Source organism: Saccostrea cucullata, unplaced genomic scaffold, assembly GCF_032062105.1.
Source record: "Saccostrea cucullata isolate Sc308-1 unplaced genomic scaffold, CSIRO_AGI_Scuc_v1 ctg2730, whole genome shotgun sequence".
Taxonomy (NCBI): Eukaryota; Metazoa; Mollusca; class Bivalvia; order Ostreida; family Ostreidae; genus Saccostrea; species Saccostrea cuccullata.
This window is the reverse complement of record NW_026935114.1, coordinates 43,445-55,674: the sequence shown is the minus strand read 5'-3', so window position 1 is coordinate 55,674 and position 12,230 is coordinate 43,445. Positions and strand designations below refer to the sequence as shown.

Below are 12,230 nucleotides of genomic sequence, written 5' to 3'. Positions count from 1 at the left end.
GCTCCATTCACCACCCGCGGGCCGAAGAGGAGAGAAATTTCCATCTTTCGGATTCGCCGGAATTCCCTCCTTCTAGACCTGTCTTCCCAACACCAGAGCAGTTCCATGGTTGTATCCCTTCCTGTGGAGTACAGGTACCTAAGTAGTACAAGGGGCCTAGCTAAGGCGGAGGTGACGTCATAACCGGAAGTGGTTTAACCGGAAGTGGCCTAAGCCGAAGTGGCCTAGCGGAAGCGGAAGTGCCCTAGCTGGACCCTAAGTGGTCTAGCGGAAGCGGAAGTGGCCTAGCGGAAGTGACCTAGCTAGGGTCCAGACAGGCTAGCTAAGCGGGTCAACTGAGTGCACTTTTTATGCAAATGAGGTTCAAAAATGGTGGATTCTGATTGGGTGGGGGGATAGGGAGGTCAATTGAGTGCAGTCCTAATCCCCTTAGCCCCCTAACCCTAGCCCCTTAGCCCTAATCCCCTTAGCCCTCTAACCCTAATCCCTTAACCCTAACCCCCTAACCCTAATCCCCTTAACCCTAATCCCCCCTTAGCCCTCTAACCCTAACCCTAATCCCCCCTTACCCCTTTAACCCTCACCCTATCCCTAGTCCCCTTAACCCCTAATCCTATTGGGGACTAAGGTTGGGGTTTCAGTACATATCTCCTAAAATATAGTGTTTTACACTCTACGCTGCGACTATGTTTTCTTTAATGTACACAGGTAAAAATACTTGGCAGCGACTCAAGAATGTGATTATGACGTCACATTTTTTCATTCACAGTCTAGACAGCCTAGTTTAGCCAGCCTTACCGGTTCAAACTGGATTTTCTGAAAACAATAACCTGGATTTTTTTTTACGGAAAACAATAACACATACACAAAGACAGATTAGAACAAGGGAATTTTTATTCAGAATGAAAAAATACATCAATTTACTTTTTTCTTCTTCTGTGCCTTTTCCATCATCAGGGGTAGTTTCCTCTTGGATTCCTGAGGCTTTTTCTCCATTTTTTGTATGTCTTTTACGAATACGTAGCATGGATCCATCTGTTTGGTTTTCTTAGTCTCTCCTGATCACCTTGGTCCTTCTTTTTTCTGGTAAGTACTTCCTCCTCCTCTCATTTTGTCTTGCCTGTTAGTGACTTCTGATTGGGATAATTTGGCACGAATCAAACAAAATTCACTGCTGTTGTAAGTTTTCAATTTATTCAGCTTGTTATCAATATCATTCACCTTGGTGTTCAGTTTATTCACCTTGTTATCAAGATCACTCACCTTGGTGTTCATATCATTCGGCTTGTTATCAATAACAGACAGCATGTTGACAATCCCATCCAGAGTTGTATTTAAGATGCCCATATCTTCTTTATCCACATATTCAGGAAAATTATACATGCCCAAATCCAGTACATCCTGTGACTCTGGCATGGGGGCTCCTACATATCCTTCAGGTGTCACATAATACTGGGGGTTTTCTGAGGTATTCATCATTGCTTCTATTTTTCACCTCTGTCAAGTTTTAAAATGTCAACAAAAAGACTGATCTTTAAATTTTACAGTTTTTTGCTTTATATACCTTTACTGTAAGAGCCGTGTGCAAAAATACGTTTTAGCTACGATTTCTTATACATGTACCTGTTGCATCATCTGTAAGGGCCGTGTGCAAAAATACGATACACCTACGTTTATTATGGTGACTATACAGGTAATACTAGGGGAACGTGTGCAAAAAAAAATATCCGGAGGAGAATTCGACAGTTAGAAGCTTTTTTTAGTTTTTAAGAAATAAAATAAAAATCATGTAAATATCACGTTAGTCTTATGTTATTGTATGACGTCATCTTTTATACACTCGGGTTCAGGTTCCCTGAATTTCGCTTTGTCACTGTGGTGGCGCTTTTTTCAAAAGCGATTTTGTTTTGCTTTATCCTATCACATGTCAGGATTTTAATCACATGATGGATTATCGATGCTTTGCCGCGATATTTGACTATCGTCTGGTATTGTGTATAAATACAGACCCTCTCGAGAGCTCACTGTCATTCTGCATTTATTTCTGGGTTGACTAAGAAGAAAATAAGAAAGAAGAAGAAGATGCAGAACCAATTTCATGAAGAACTCTTTATGATTCCTGGTATAGCGATTGAGCAGCATGTTATTGTGAGGCGCCTGGATACAGGAGCTGAGATATCCCGCTTCAACATGGTCAGGATTCGCCTGAATACAGAGCCGCAAAACAGAAGGAGGGCGCACCCTTATACAAGAACCAGAACCAGAAGTAGTAGAAGAAGAGCGCCATCGAGATCGCCGCCCCCCCCCCCCCCCCACCGCCGCCCAGACCCCCTGCTCCGACCCCACAATCCGGGGCTAGGAACGAAGGGAGAGTTCCCCGCTGGGGGTTCCGGCTGCCCACCCAGGCCATCATGTGCAGCTTATGTCTTGCAGAGGGGGAGCCTAGCAATTATTGTTGTTCCCGGTGCCTCCAGAGACCCTCCTGTCTTCTCTGCACGGCGAGAGTCATCAAGCAAGACCTGCCTTGCCCCCTCTGCCGGAACCATGACCGTCTGCTCATTCCTCTGTCCAGGAGACCGGAATTTGGGGGGAGAGATGACAGTTCCAGTGATGAGGAAGATAAGAACATAGGCCGGATGGTGCAGGAACTCTTGGCCGCGTAGGGACCCATCTGGACCCAGCTTGACAACAAAATGAAAAAAAAAACAACAAAAAAATTTAAAAAACAAAAATACCAAAAAAAAGGCCCTTTTAAGGGCCGCCCAATTGTTTCGAAAAGATGCTTACTTTACAGTGGGTAAACAAGAAACGTTCTGTGTGTGTGTCTAAGAAAAAAAAGAGATGATCTTTTTTTTAAAAAAAAAATACAGTCAAAGAAACGATTGTATCTTAGAAAAAAAAGATGATCTTTTTTAAAATACTGTCAAAGAAATGAAACGATTTGTGTGTTCAAAAGATTACCTTCTTATACAGTCAATAAAAGAAAAGAGTACCTTATACAGTGGGGTAAACAAGAAACGTGTCTCTCAAGTTATAACACCAGGTCACTTTTTAAAAAATAATTTATAACTTTTTTTTTTTAAATTAACTTTAACTTTTTTTTTTAACTTTAAATTTTTAATAATAATAATAATAATAATAATAATAATAATAAATGTACACCTGTTTGTCATAAGTGTGTACAAATTGTTCAATTTAATGTCTATAATGAGTCCAGTTTCCTTTGGCTAGCCCACACCCTATTCGATAAGGAAAAGCATAAGTCTGGTAGGGTAAACTACCCATTTCTTGTAAACAAGTTTGAAACCATTTCTCTCCGTTTTCTTCTGTGTCCTGATAAGTGGAAATTCTTTTAGGTCTGTGACTTGCTCTTCCATAATCCCATTGAGCTAGTAAACAAATGACCACAGGTGTTTGTGATGTAAACACCCTAATTGTGCCTGGAATTCCTCTATCTTCTTCTAAAGCTAAATTTCTAGATCCTAGAGGTCTGCGGGTGGCATGGAGATTGGCTTGTGGGAATTTCTCTGCAATACTTTGACTCAATCCATGAGCTTTTACAGTCAAACAATTACATTGATGAACAATAGCTTCTACCTCACTGTTGAGTAAATCACCTTGTATCTCCTGGAGACTAATGATGTAAAGGAGTCTATTTTTTAAAAAGATCCTTGTTTTTATAAAACAACAACAACATAAATGGAAGTCAAATTGACTAAATTGCAGGAAAAGATAAACATCAAATGCAACCAGCAAACAGAGGAAAAGGATGCCAGGAAGAAAAAGAGGCTCCTTGCTATGAGGATCGTCTTTAACACCTTGTTTCTATACCCCACCTTGAAAGATAAGGGTGGTGTGCAAAAAAATATACGATAGACCTACGTTTTTTATGCTGACTGCACAGGTAATACTTGGGCCGTGTGCAAAGAAATATATACGATAGACCTACGTTTTTTATGTACACAGGTAAATACTTGGCAGCGACTCAAGAATGTGATTATGACGTCACGATTTCATTCACAGTCTAGCCAGCCTAGCCTTACCAGTTCAAACTGGATTTTCTGAAAAATAATAACAAAAGACAAAAGAATTTTTTTTTTTTTATTTATTAACAACAACAACAAACAAACAACAATACATTACAATACATTTTGATAAAAACATTGACGCTTTTGTCCATGACCCGTAGGTAATTTATGATAAGTGTTTTTAAACCAATCGGACACGTATCTGTCCCTTTGTAAAGCCGTACTCTGGTCAAAGGGGAATTACCACTCGTCGGTTTTCTTTCTTTTCTTGTCTCTTTGATGTAAATAATACACGCAATATTGTCCACACACATCGGTATTCCAGTCTTGATAGCGATACGGATTATAAATCCATTGGTGAGCATGACGCTGGATAAAGTCTTGAATTTCTTTTTGTAAGGGAGGAAATCCATAAGAATCGAAATATTCCACCACGGGATTGCTCACATACAGACACACCCAATGTTCTCCAGGTCGATCTTGAGGATCCGTATTCACCACGACTGCTTTTTCTCCAGGTCTTAATTGATCCGGTAATAAATCTACAGGATACACGCCCCCAAACGAACTCTTGAATTCTCTGGATAATACTTCTCTTAATTGTCCCGTATCCATTAGTAATCAATAGCCACTTCTCTCTGTTTGTTGATGTCTAAGACGTTATCGAATTCTGCATACACCACACAATTTAAGGTGTTAGGTGTATTGTTGGTAAACTGCACTTCTACTCTCAGATTTCCTGTTTCTATGAGATGGAATTTATCCGATTGCGCTTCTTGATCTTTAGTGAAATCCCAGCCCCATAGAGTGTAGCCGCTTTTATACTCTTCTAGGGTGATGTCTGGAGCCCAATCTTCTCCTAATTTTCCCAGAGCTTGATACAGACTGAGATAAGATCTCAGATATAAATCGTCGTTGAAATTGGGTTCAAAACAACGAGTACTCATGGTCTCTCCGTTGATACTGACATCTAATTTCTTGATCCCAAAGTTTTGAAAATGAAAGGGATTTTTAGTTTTATCTCCGTTAAAGGCCGCATTCTCCATAAAGCCTAAAATGAGATGTTTAGGCATCTACCTTGAAACAAATGATCTGTAATCTTGGACTGAGTTCCTGAGCCAATGGTAAAGGTTTTCACTTCCACTCTTCTCAAGGGATATTTGGCTCTGTGAGTATTCAGATTTTGATTGATTTGATTCATCAAAGTAGGGGCAGGTTTGACTTTTCTCACCCACAAGACCATACTCAAGATCTTGATTTTTCCCGTATTGGCTTGTTTGGTCATCATGTAGAAAGCAGGTCTAGCTCGATTAAATCGCAAACGGACGTCCACTCCATTGGGTAGAAATCGATCTTGTTGAAACAAATCCAGATGTAAACGATCCAACAAGATGATTTTCTTACTCCCATCGATAGCTTGGTGACGTTTTCTGAATCCTTCGTTTTTAGAATCGGCAGGTTACTCTGTGAGGATGGGTTTGCTAATGGTCACACTATCATCTTGGTTTTTATTAAAGGTCCTGCTAGCAGCTGCGCCGGAGACTCCCAGAGCCTCTAATCCCACTTCGTCCATATGTCCTGCAGTATCTTTTTCCCATAGACTACAGGCTTTCATCTGTGTATTTAAAGTTCTGGGTTGGTTAGAGAGTAATTTCTCAAGATACGCTTTGTAAGGATAAGTATCCGTCCCCGGAGTGATGATTTTTCCATTCAGACTGAGATCGATTTCTGAAAACATGGAATGTAAGATATTATTCACCGGAGCTACATGTATTTTAGACGGATCTCCAGCCAGAGCAGTTCCATCATTTTGAGTAAATTGACAGACCATTTGAAGATAAGTTTGAGATAAATCCAGATATTGGTCTCCTTGTCCTTTGATTTCAAATTCGATGGGAGCCGTGTCGGAATCTAAAGTACTGGAAATAGGGTAATATTCTTCCCATTTCGACTCTTCTAAAGCAATGTTGGTGGGAGGGACTTGGAACAATTCTAAATTGTTCATCCCACAGGCACAGGAATCGGGCTGTAACATGATGTGTCTACTAGGATTCAGTTTTCACAAATGAAGGTCTTTGAGATTCGACGGTCCTATTTATACTCTCTCTCAGTCAAACACATCTAAAGGACGTTTTCTTTTAGGAATTCCTCCTCCTTGTTTTTTCTTTTTTCTCTTAGGACCTCCTCGGGCTAACAGGACTCTTCCTCTTCCTGTCTGCTTTCTTTTTCTCCTTCTTCCTTTCCCTGTCTGCCCTTTCTTCTTTTTTCTAAAGGGTAAAGAGGTGCCTCGATTGAGAGCAAATAACCCTGTATTTTTAGCCGCAGCGAGTCCGTGGGTTAACACAGCATTTCGGATGATTTTTCTTTTTCTCATTACATCTCTGCCTATCTTTACTCCGGCCATGATGGCTTGTTTTTTTCCATGCTTGAGTACATCTTTGACAAATCCTCGACCTTTTTGTCTCCCCATGCCTAATTGGGCCGCGTCTTTGAGAGTCAAACCTAGGGGTAAGTTAGGGACCGCTAACGAGATGAAGTTTAAAAAATTACCTCCTTTTTGAGGTTTCAACTGAGTTAAAATCCTACTCAATTTGAGTAATTGTGTAGCAGGAGTTCCCGATAGATTATCCAAGGGAAGGGCTCCCACCAAACCAAAGATGAGGGAACCGGCTACTCCGTGTCCTTTTTGACGGAAGACAGCACTTGCTGTGGCCTTCCACTCGACATTTAGATACATGTACATCGACAACGTACATGTTTATTGTCAATCAACAATGGTTATTTTCATTCTTATGTCGATACATGTACAGTATATCCTGAGGAGCCTGAGATAAAAGATGCCACAGAGTCTGACACAACTGTTTCATATTTGGATATTTAATTTGAAAAAGATGTTAAAATGGTAGTCTAAAAACAAAGATCTACGATAATCGTAATGGCATTAAATTTCCCTTACTTATGTTGCAGTATACCTTCATCACCTACATAAGATGTTATCTCACTTGATTCAATAGGGTTACTCTAGATACAAGAACTTTTCGTCTACAAAACTAATCTGCTAGGGATCGTAGAGGCACAGAGAATATTTTTCCATGCACTTCGTCAGAGAAAAGCAATCTGTTAATTTTACATGTATTATTTCCATCCTTAGAATAACAAAAAAATCATCTATATAACCTTTAAATTTTAAGTTTCGTTAAGCCACATTACACGACAATTTTCGTCTTTGATGTATTATCGGTGAATACAATTGCCCGGTCGATCGGCCTGGCCTAAAAGAAGTGATCATAGGAATAATTGTGTAAAAGAAGAGGCCCACGGGCCTTAAAAGTCACCTGAGTATTGTGTAACAACTTTCAAACAATTAAATTTGGTTCATGTTTTAAACCAGAGGCCATGAAATTCACAATTCACAATTTTGAAAGAGGCACCATTGCTTATCATAATTAGAAAACTTAGCATGCTTACTGTACTTACTCAATACCCAGAGGTAGATCTGAGTTACAAACAGAAAATGTTCTTCCACTTTACAACTAGTTGTGCACCTCACCCCAAGAGAACCACTGATCCTGGGACCACATATTTCAAAATTTTGCAAACTTTATCAAAAATGGTTGATTAATACCAAAGAGCAGATTTCAAAGCATTACTTTATTTTCAGACTATGTAACTCCCACCCCCACCCCCACCCCCCTTGACCCAAGGGGGGGGGGCATAAAAAATAAACATTTTGCTACATGCACCTTTCTTCGTCATAAATATATATCCTTGGATCATTGGCATAAAACCCAGAAGGAACGGAAAATATTTTCAAAGAATTAATGTATTTTTACTGAATAATCAAAAGAGCCCCGGCCTTAACACCTGAACCCCTGACTCTGGGGCCATAAAATTCACAATTTTGGAAAAGGCACTCTTGCTTATCATAACTATGTGCTTAGTTAGTTTATTTAATACTCAGAAGCAGAGAAGAAGATTTTAAAAGAATAAATGCATTTTCACTATAGAGCCCCGCCCTAACACTAGAACCCCTGACTCTGGGGCTATAAAATTCACAATTTTGGAAAAGGCACTCTTGCTCATCATAAATTTGTGCTTAATTAGTTTATTTAATACTCAGAAGCAGAGAAGAGGATTTTCAGAGAATAAATGCATTTCCACTATATAATCTCTAGAGCCGCACCCTAACACCAGAACCCCTGACCCTGGGGCCATCAAATTCACACATCTGGAAGAGGCACTCTTGCTCATCATTACTATGTACTTAGTTAGTTTATTCATAGACCTAAAACGAAGGGACTGCCGACTTATGACGTCACAATCACTATCTTCTTGCGCTTGCAGCGCCCTCACCGGGATGTATAGAAAGAGACTTCCTGTAATGAAATCAATGTTGTTGCATCATGATTTTTGCAATTCTTTAAGGAAATAACAACAAATTAGAAAAATCAATCACTTATCTAAGCTTTCCATGACGAAATGATCTCGATTGACTACTTCGGAACTTATAACTTCACGCTGTGGAGTCGATGGAAACGTTTTAATTGCAGACATCAGCTGACTAGGACGTGACATCTCTTGAATGCTGTCGATTATATTTTACGGTAGTACATAATTTATGTTCTTATTTAGTTTACAAAGTAAGGAAACAATTTTCTAACAATATTTTTTAAAACAACGACCAATTTCATATCTATGCTGAATTGATATAAACTGATAAATAATAAATACATCGTGATGTACCGTTCAACAACTTAATAAACTGAGATGTTCCCGTTGGCCGTTAATGATCTACATAATTATGTATTTCTAAAAAGTAAGTTATAACTTTCAAAAGATTTATTTAATCGTGTTAATTCAGGATTACAGCATTGTCATTGATCAAAAGATTTTCTACGAGATTTTTTTTCCCTACAGTATTTGTAGATAGCCCGTCCACTAGGGGTCTGCCTTGCACACCAAACTCTATGTAAAATGTTTGAGAACATGTACCATGCCATGTACCATCTGGTAAATAAGTCAAATGTGGCAGGACAATGATTGGTTACAAACCTGCACAGGATTAAATCAACAAAAGTGCCAGTTGGTGTGTCCCATGTATGCACGGATGACTTGCACATGACTGGATTTCAATGATGTAATTATCATGTTTAGAACTCAATTTTTTTTCAAATATACTGTGTATATCCAGATTGTGATGATATCATAAATCAAAGACAAACTGCATCAATATAAATATTAAATAATTTAATATGACTGTAATGAAATATTATTAAAATCATTGTTATATTTTAGACTTTTCCACTTTTTTATTCATTAAAAAGGTTATTCAAATGAAAGCAGTGAAAAGCACTGATAATTAACATTAATTGTGCATGGTTTAAAATTGTATATTAGAGTTACTTCTTGAAATTGTTGAAGGTGATTTTACCGTTTAAAAAGTCATCCTTTTCTATAGTGAGTTTGTATAAGTGAGCACTGTCTTTTTAAAATAATTATTTTCAATGTAATCAATCACAACTGCAAAGTACAAATTAATAATCACTGAGCATCATGTTCAATCTTATCAGCAGCCTTGAAGAACAAACACTAGTAAGTAATTATTTTATATATACAAGTTCTACTGCCACTATGATTAAACTGTTTGATCTTTAACCCACTGCCTAAATAGAAGTTTTAATAACTTATTAACTTACTGTAGCTCAAAACACACAGGCACTTGTAAATCTTAATTCTTTTTTTGTTGTTGTCTTTTTTGTCTTTTTATGAAATTATACTCCCTATACCTTGTTATGTAGTTAAGGAAAATGTTCTTTTTTTATTAAAAGATTGATTGATTGTATATTGTTTAACGTCACTCTCGAGAATTTTTCACTCATATGGAGACGTCACCGTATGCCAGTGAAGGGCGTCTTGACCTTTACTCGGCACTCAGGTCCATTGAGCAGTGAGGGATCTTTATCGTGCCAACGCCTGCCGCTGACACGGGGCCTCGGTTTTTAAGGTCTCATCCGAAGGACCCGCAACTTTCATTTCAAAGTGCCGAGCGCATGGCGAATGAACAGTTGCTACCCATTTTAACGACTAGGTCAGTCGCGGCCGAGATACGAACTCACGACCTCCCGATCACGAAACGAGCGCTCTACCGACTGAGATACTGTGAACGGTTTTATTAAAAGAATCATATTTAAATGGGATCAACTATTCTTTCTTCTTTTTTTTTTTTAGAAGATGCATATCTAGTTTGTGCGCATAAATATTGAACTACCTTTTAGCCTTATGCTTAATTTCAAACCCATGAAAAGTTTGACAAGCAAAAAAAAAAATTTTCTGTGCAATTTTGATAAATGGATTTGATGTTTAAATTGAAAGCATGGAAATAAAGCATTAAAAAAAAAAGGGGGGGATGTGTCAATTTCGTACAAACTCGGAAATCCTGTCGGGGGGGGGGGGGGGGGGGGTGTTGTTGTTGTTGTTAGGATCGAACTTCTTTTAGTACCAAATTTTTATCAAAACACTACCACTTTGGCACTTATCCATTTATTGGCTTAAACTATAACGTGCCTGTCGAAATTGGTCAATGCCTACATCATATCTTTGCGAAAAAAATTGGGGGGGGGGGCTATAGGCTTGTCAAAGAATACTCGTATTGATTATAAATTTTTACCTCCTTACTCGTGTTACTGTACCATAGTCATGATAGGGTGCCACATGAGGGGTCTGTTGCGAACTATCAGCGTTGTCAAACACTGCTATTAATCATAAGATTTTTGCTCTTTAAAAAATCTACGTATTAATAGGCCTATCTGTTTCTTATATATTAACTTTTTTCATCGAGCAGCATCTTGAGCAACCTCGCATGCATTTTAACAGCTTCTCTGTGATCATGGTACGTGCTCATCTGTCATGTTCAATGCTCAAATTGTATAGCTTTAATACACATTAAAAACAAGATAAATACCTCAAAAGCTGCTCAAGGAACTCTTTAGTGTATTAGTAAAAAGAATTTAGTACATTCGGCAAAAGTTTAATTCATTCAGTGCTATAATATCTCGACAATGTAGATGTAAATAACGTTATCTTTGTTATGCCGGATGTTTTCTATGCATCCCGGTGAGGGCGCTGCAATCGGAGGGAGATCGTATAGTGATATTTATTGTGACGTCATAGGAGTCGGCGGTCCCTTTCGTTTTAGGTCTATGGTTTATTTAATACCCAGAAGCAGAGAAGATTTTCAAAGAAATAATTCATTTTCACTATATAATCTATATAGCCCCGCCCTAGCACTAGAACCCCTGACCCCAGGGCCATGAATTTCACAATTTTGGTAGAGGACTCAATGCTCATTACATTCATGCTAACAGTTTGCCTGCTTGAAGTCCAGGAGTAAAGAAGAAGATTTTCAAAGATTGCAATTATTTTAGTGGTTTTGGCCCCACCCCTCAGGCCCCAGGGGGGCGGGGACCATGAAATTCACAATTTTTGTTCCCCTTTACCCATAGATGCTGCATACCAAATTTGGTTGAAATTGGTTCAGTGGTTTCAGAAAAGAAGCTGAAAATGTTCAAATGTTAACACACGACGCACGACAACGGACGAAAACAGATAGCAATATGTCACCTGAGTTACTCAGGTGACCTAAAAATATGTAAAAACAACGAAAACTTACACACGCCAGTGGCATCTTTTATTTTTTCATATCTTTGTTAATTCTTTAAAAGAATATTTTTTGGAGGTCATGTAATATATATTATAAATTGACCAGATCCACTTGTTCGTAGTAAAATGAAAGCATGCAGTTGGCGTAAGCGTTGCTACTCATTCAAAGATTGGGCAGTTGTTCGAAGTAAGATCTACTGAGTTAAATAATAACAATGGCCAACAAGGTCAACGAAGGTTTGTCAACAATTTATTTCTTAAGCGCATTGGTTAGAACATCTAATCCATAGTCGCGAATTGAGTAGTTCCGTACGTCACGGATTCGAATCCCGCTTTCGAACGTGGAGGCCTTCGGATGAGACAATATAATCCGCGGTTTCGTGTCGCAGGTAGTGCTGGCACGAAAAGATCCTTCACTGGTCAATGGCTACAGTACCGGGAAGAGGACAATATTTGAAGCTCTCCACCGGCAAATGATGTCGTCTCCTTATGACTGAAAAGTTCTCGAGAGGGAAAATCGGGCGAATTTGGTAAAGAAACGGT

The 12,230-nt window shown here is 38.8% G+C and overlaps 1 protein-coding gene across 1 annotated transcript; it reads right to left on the bottom strand.

Moving 5' to 3' along the window:
- Window positions 1-4,642: 4,642 nt before the first annotated feature.
- LOC134241906 (uncharacterized protein F54H12.2-like) lies at window positions 4,643-5,101 on the bottom strand. The gene has a single exon (XM_062723922.1). The coding sequence runs from the start codon at window positions 5,099-5,101 to the stop codon at window positions 4,643-4,645; it is 459 nt and encodes a 152-aa protein (XP_062579906.1).
- Window positions 5,102-12,230: the final 7,129 nt, after the last annotated feature.

What these genes read in the sequence shown, in the direction of transcription:
- LOC134241906 (XM_062723922.1), bottom strand. Translation starts at nt 5,101, where the DNA reads ATGCCTAAACATCTCATTTTAGGCTTTATGGAGAATGCGGCCTTTAAC.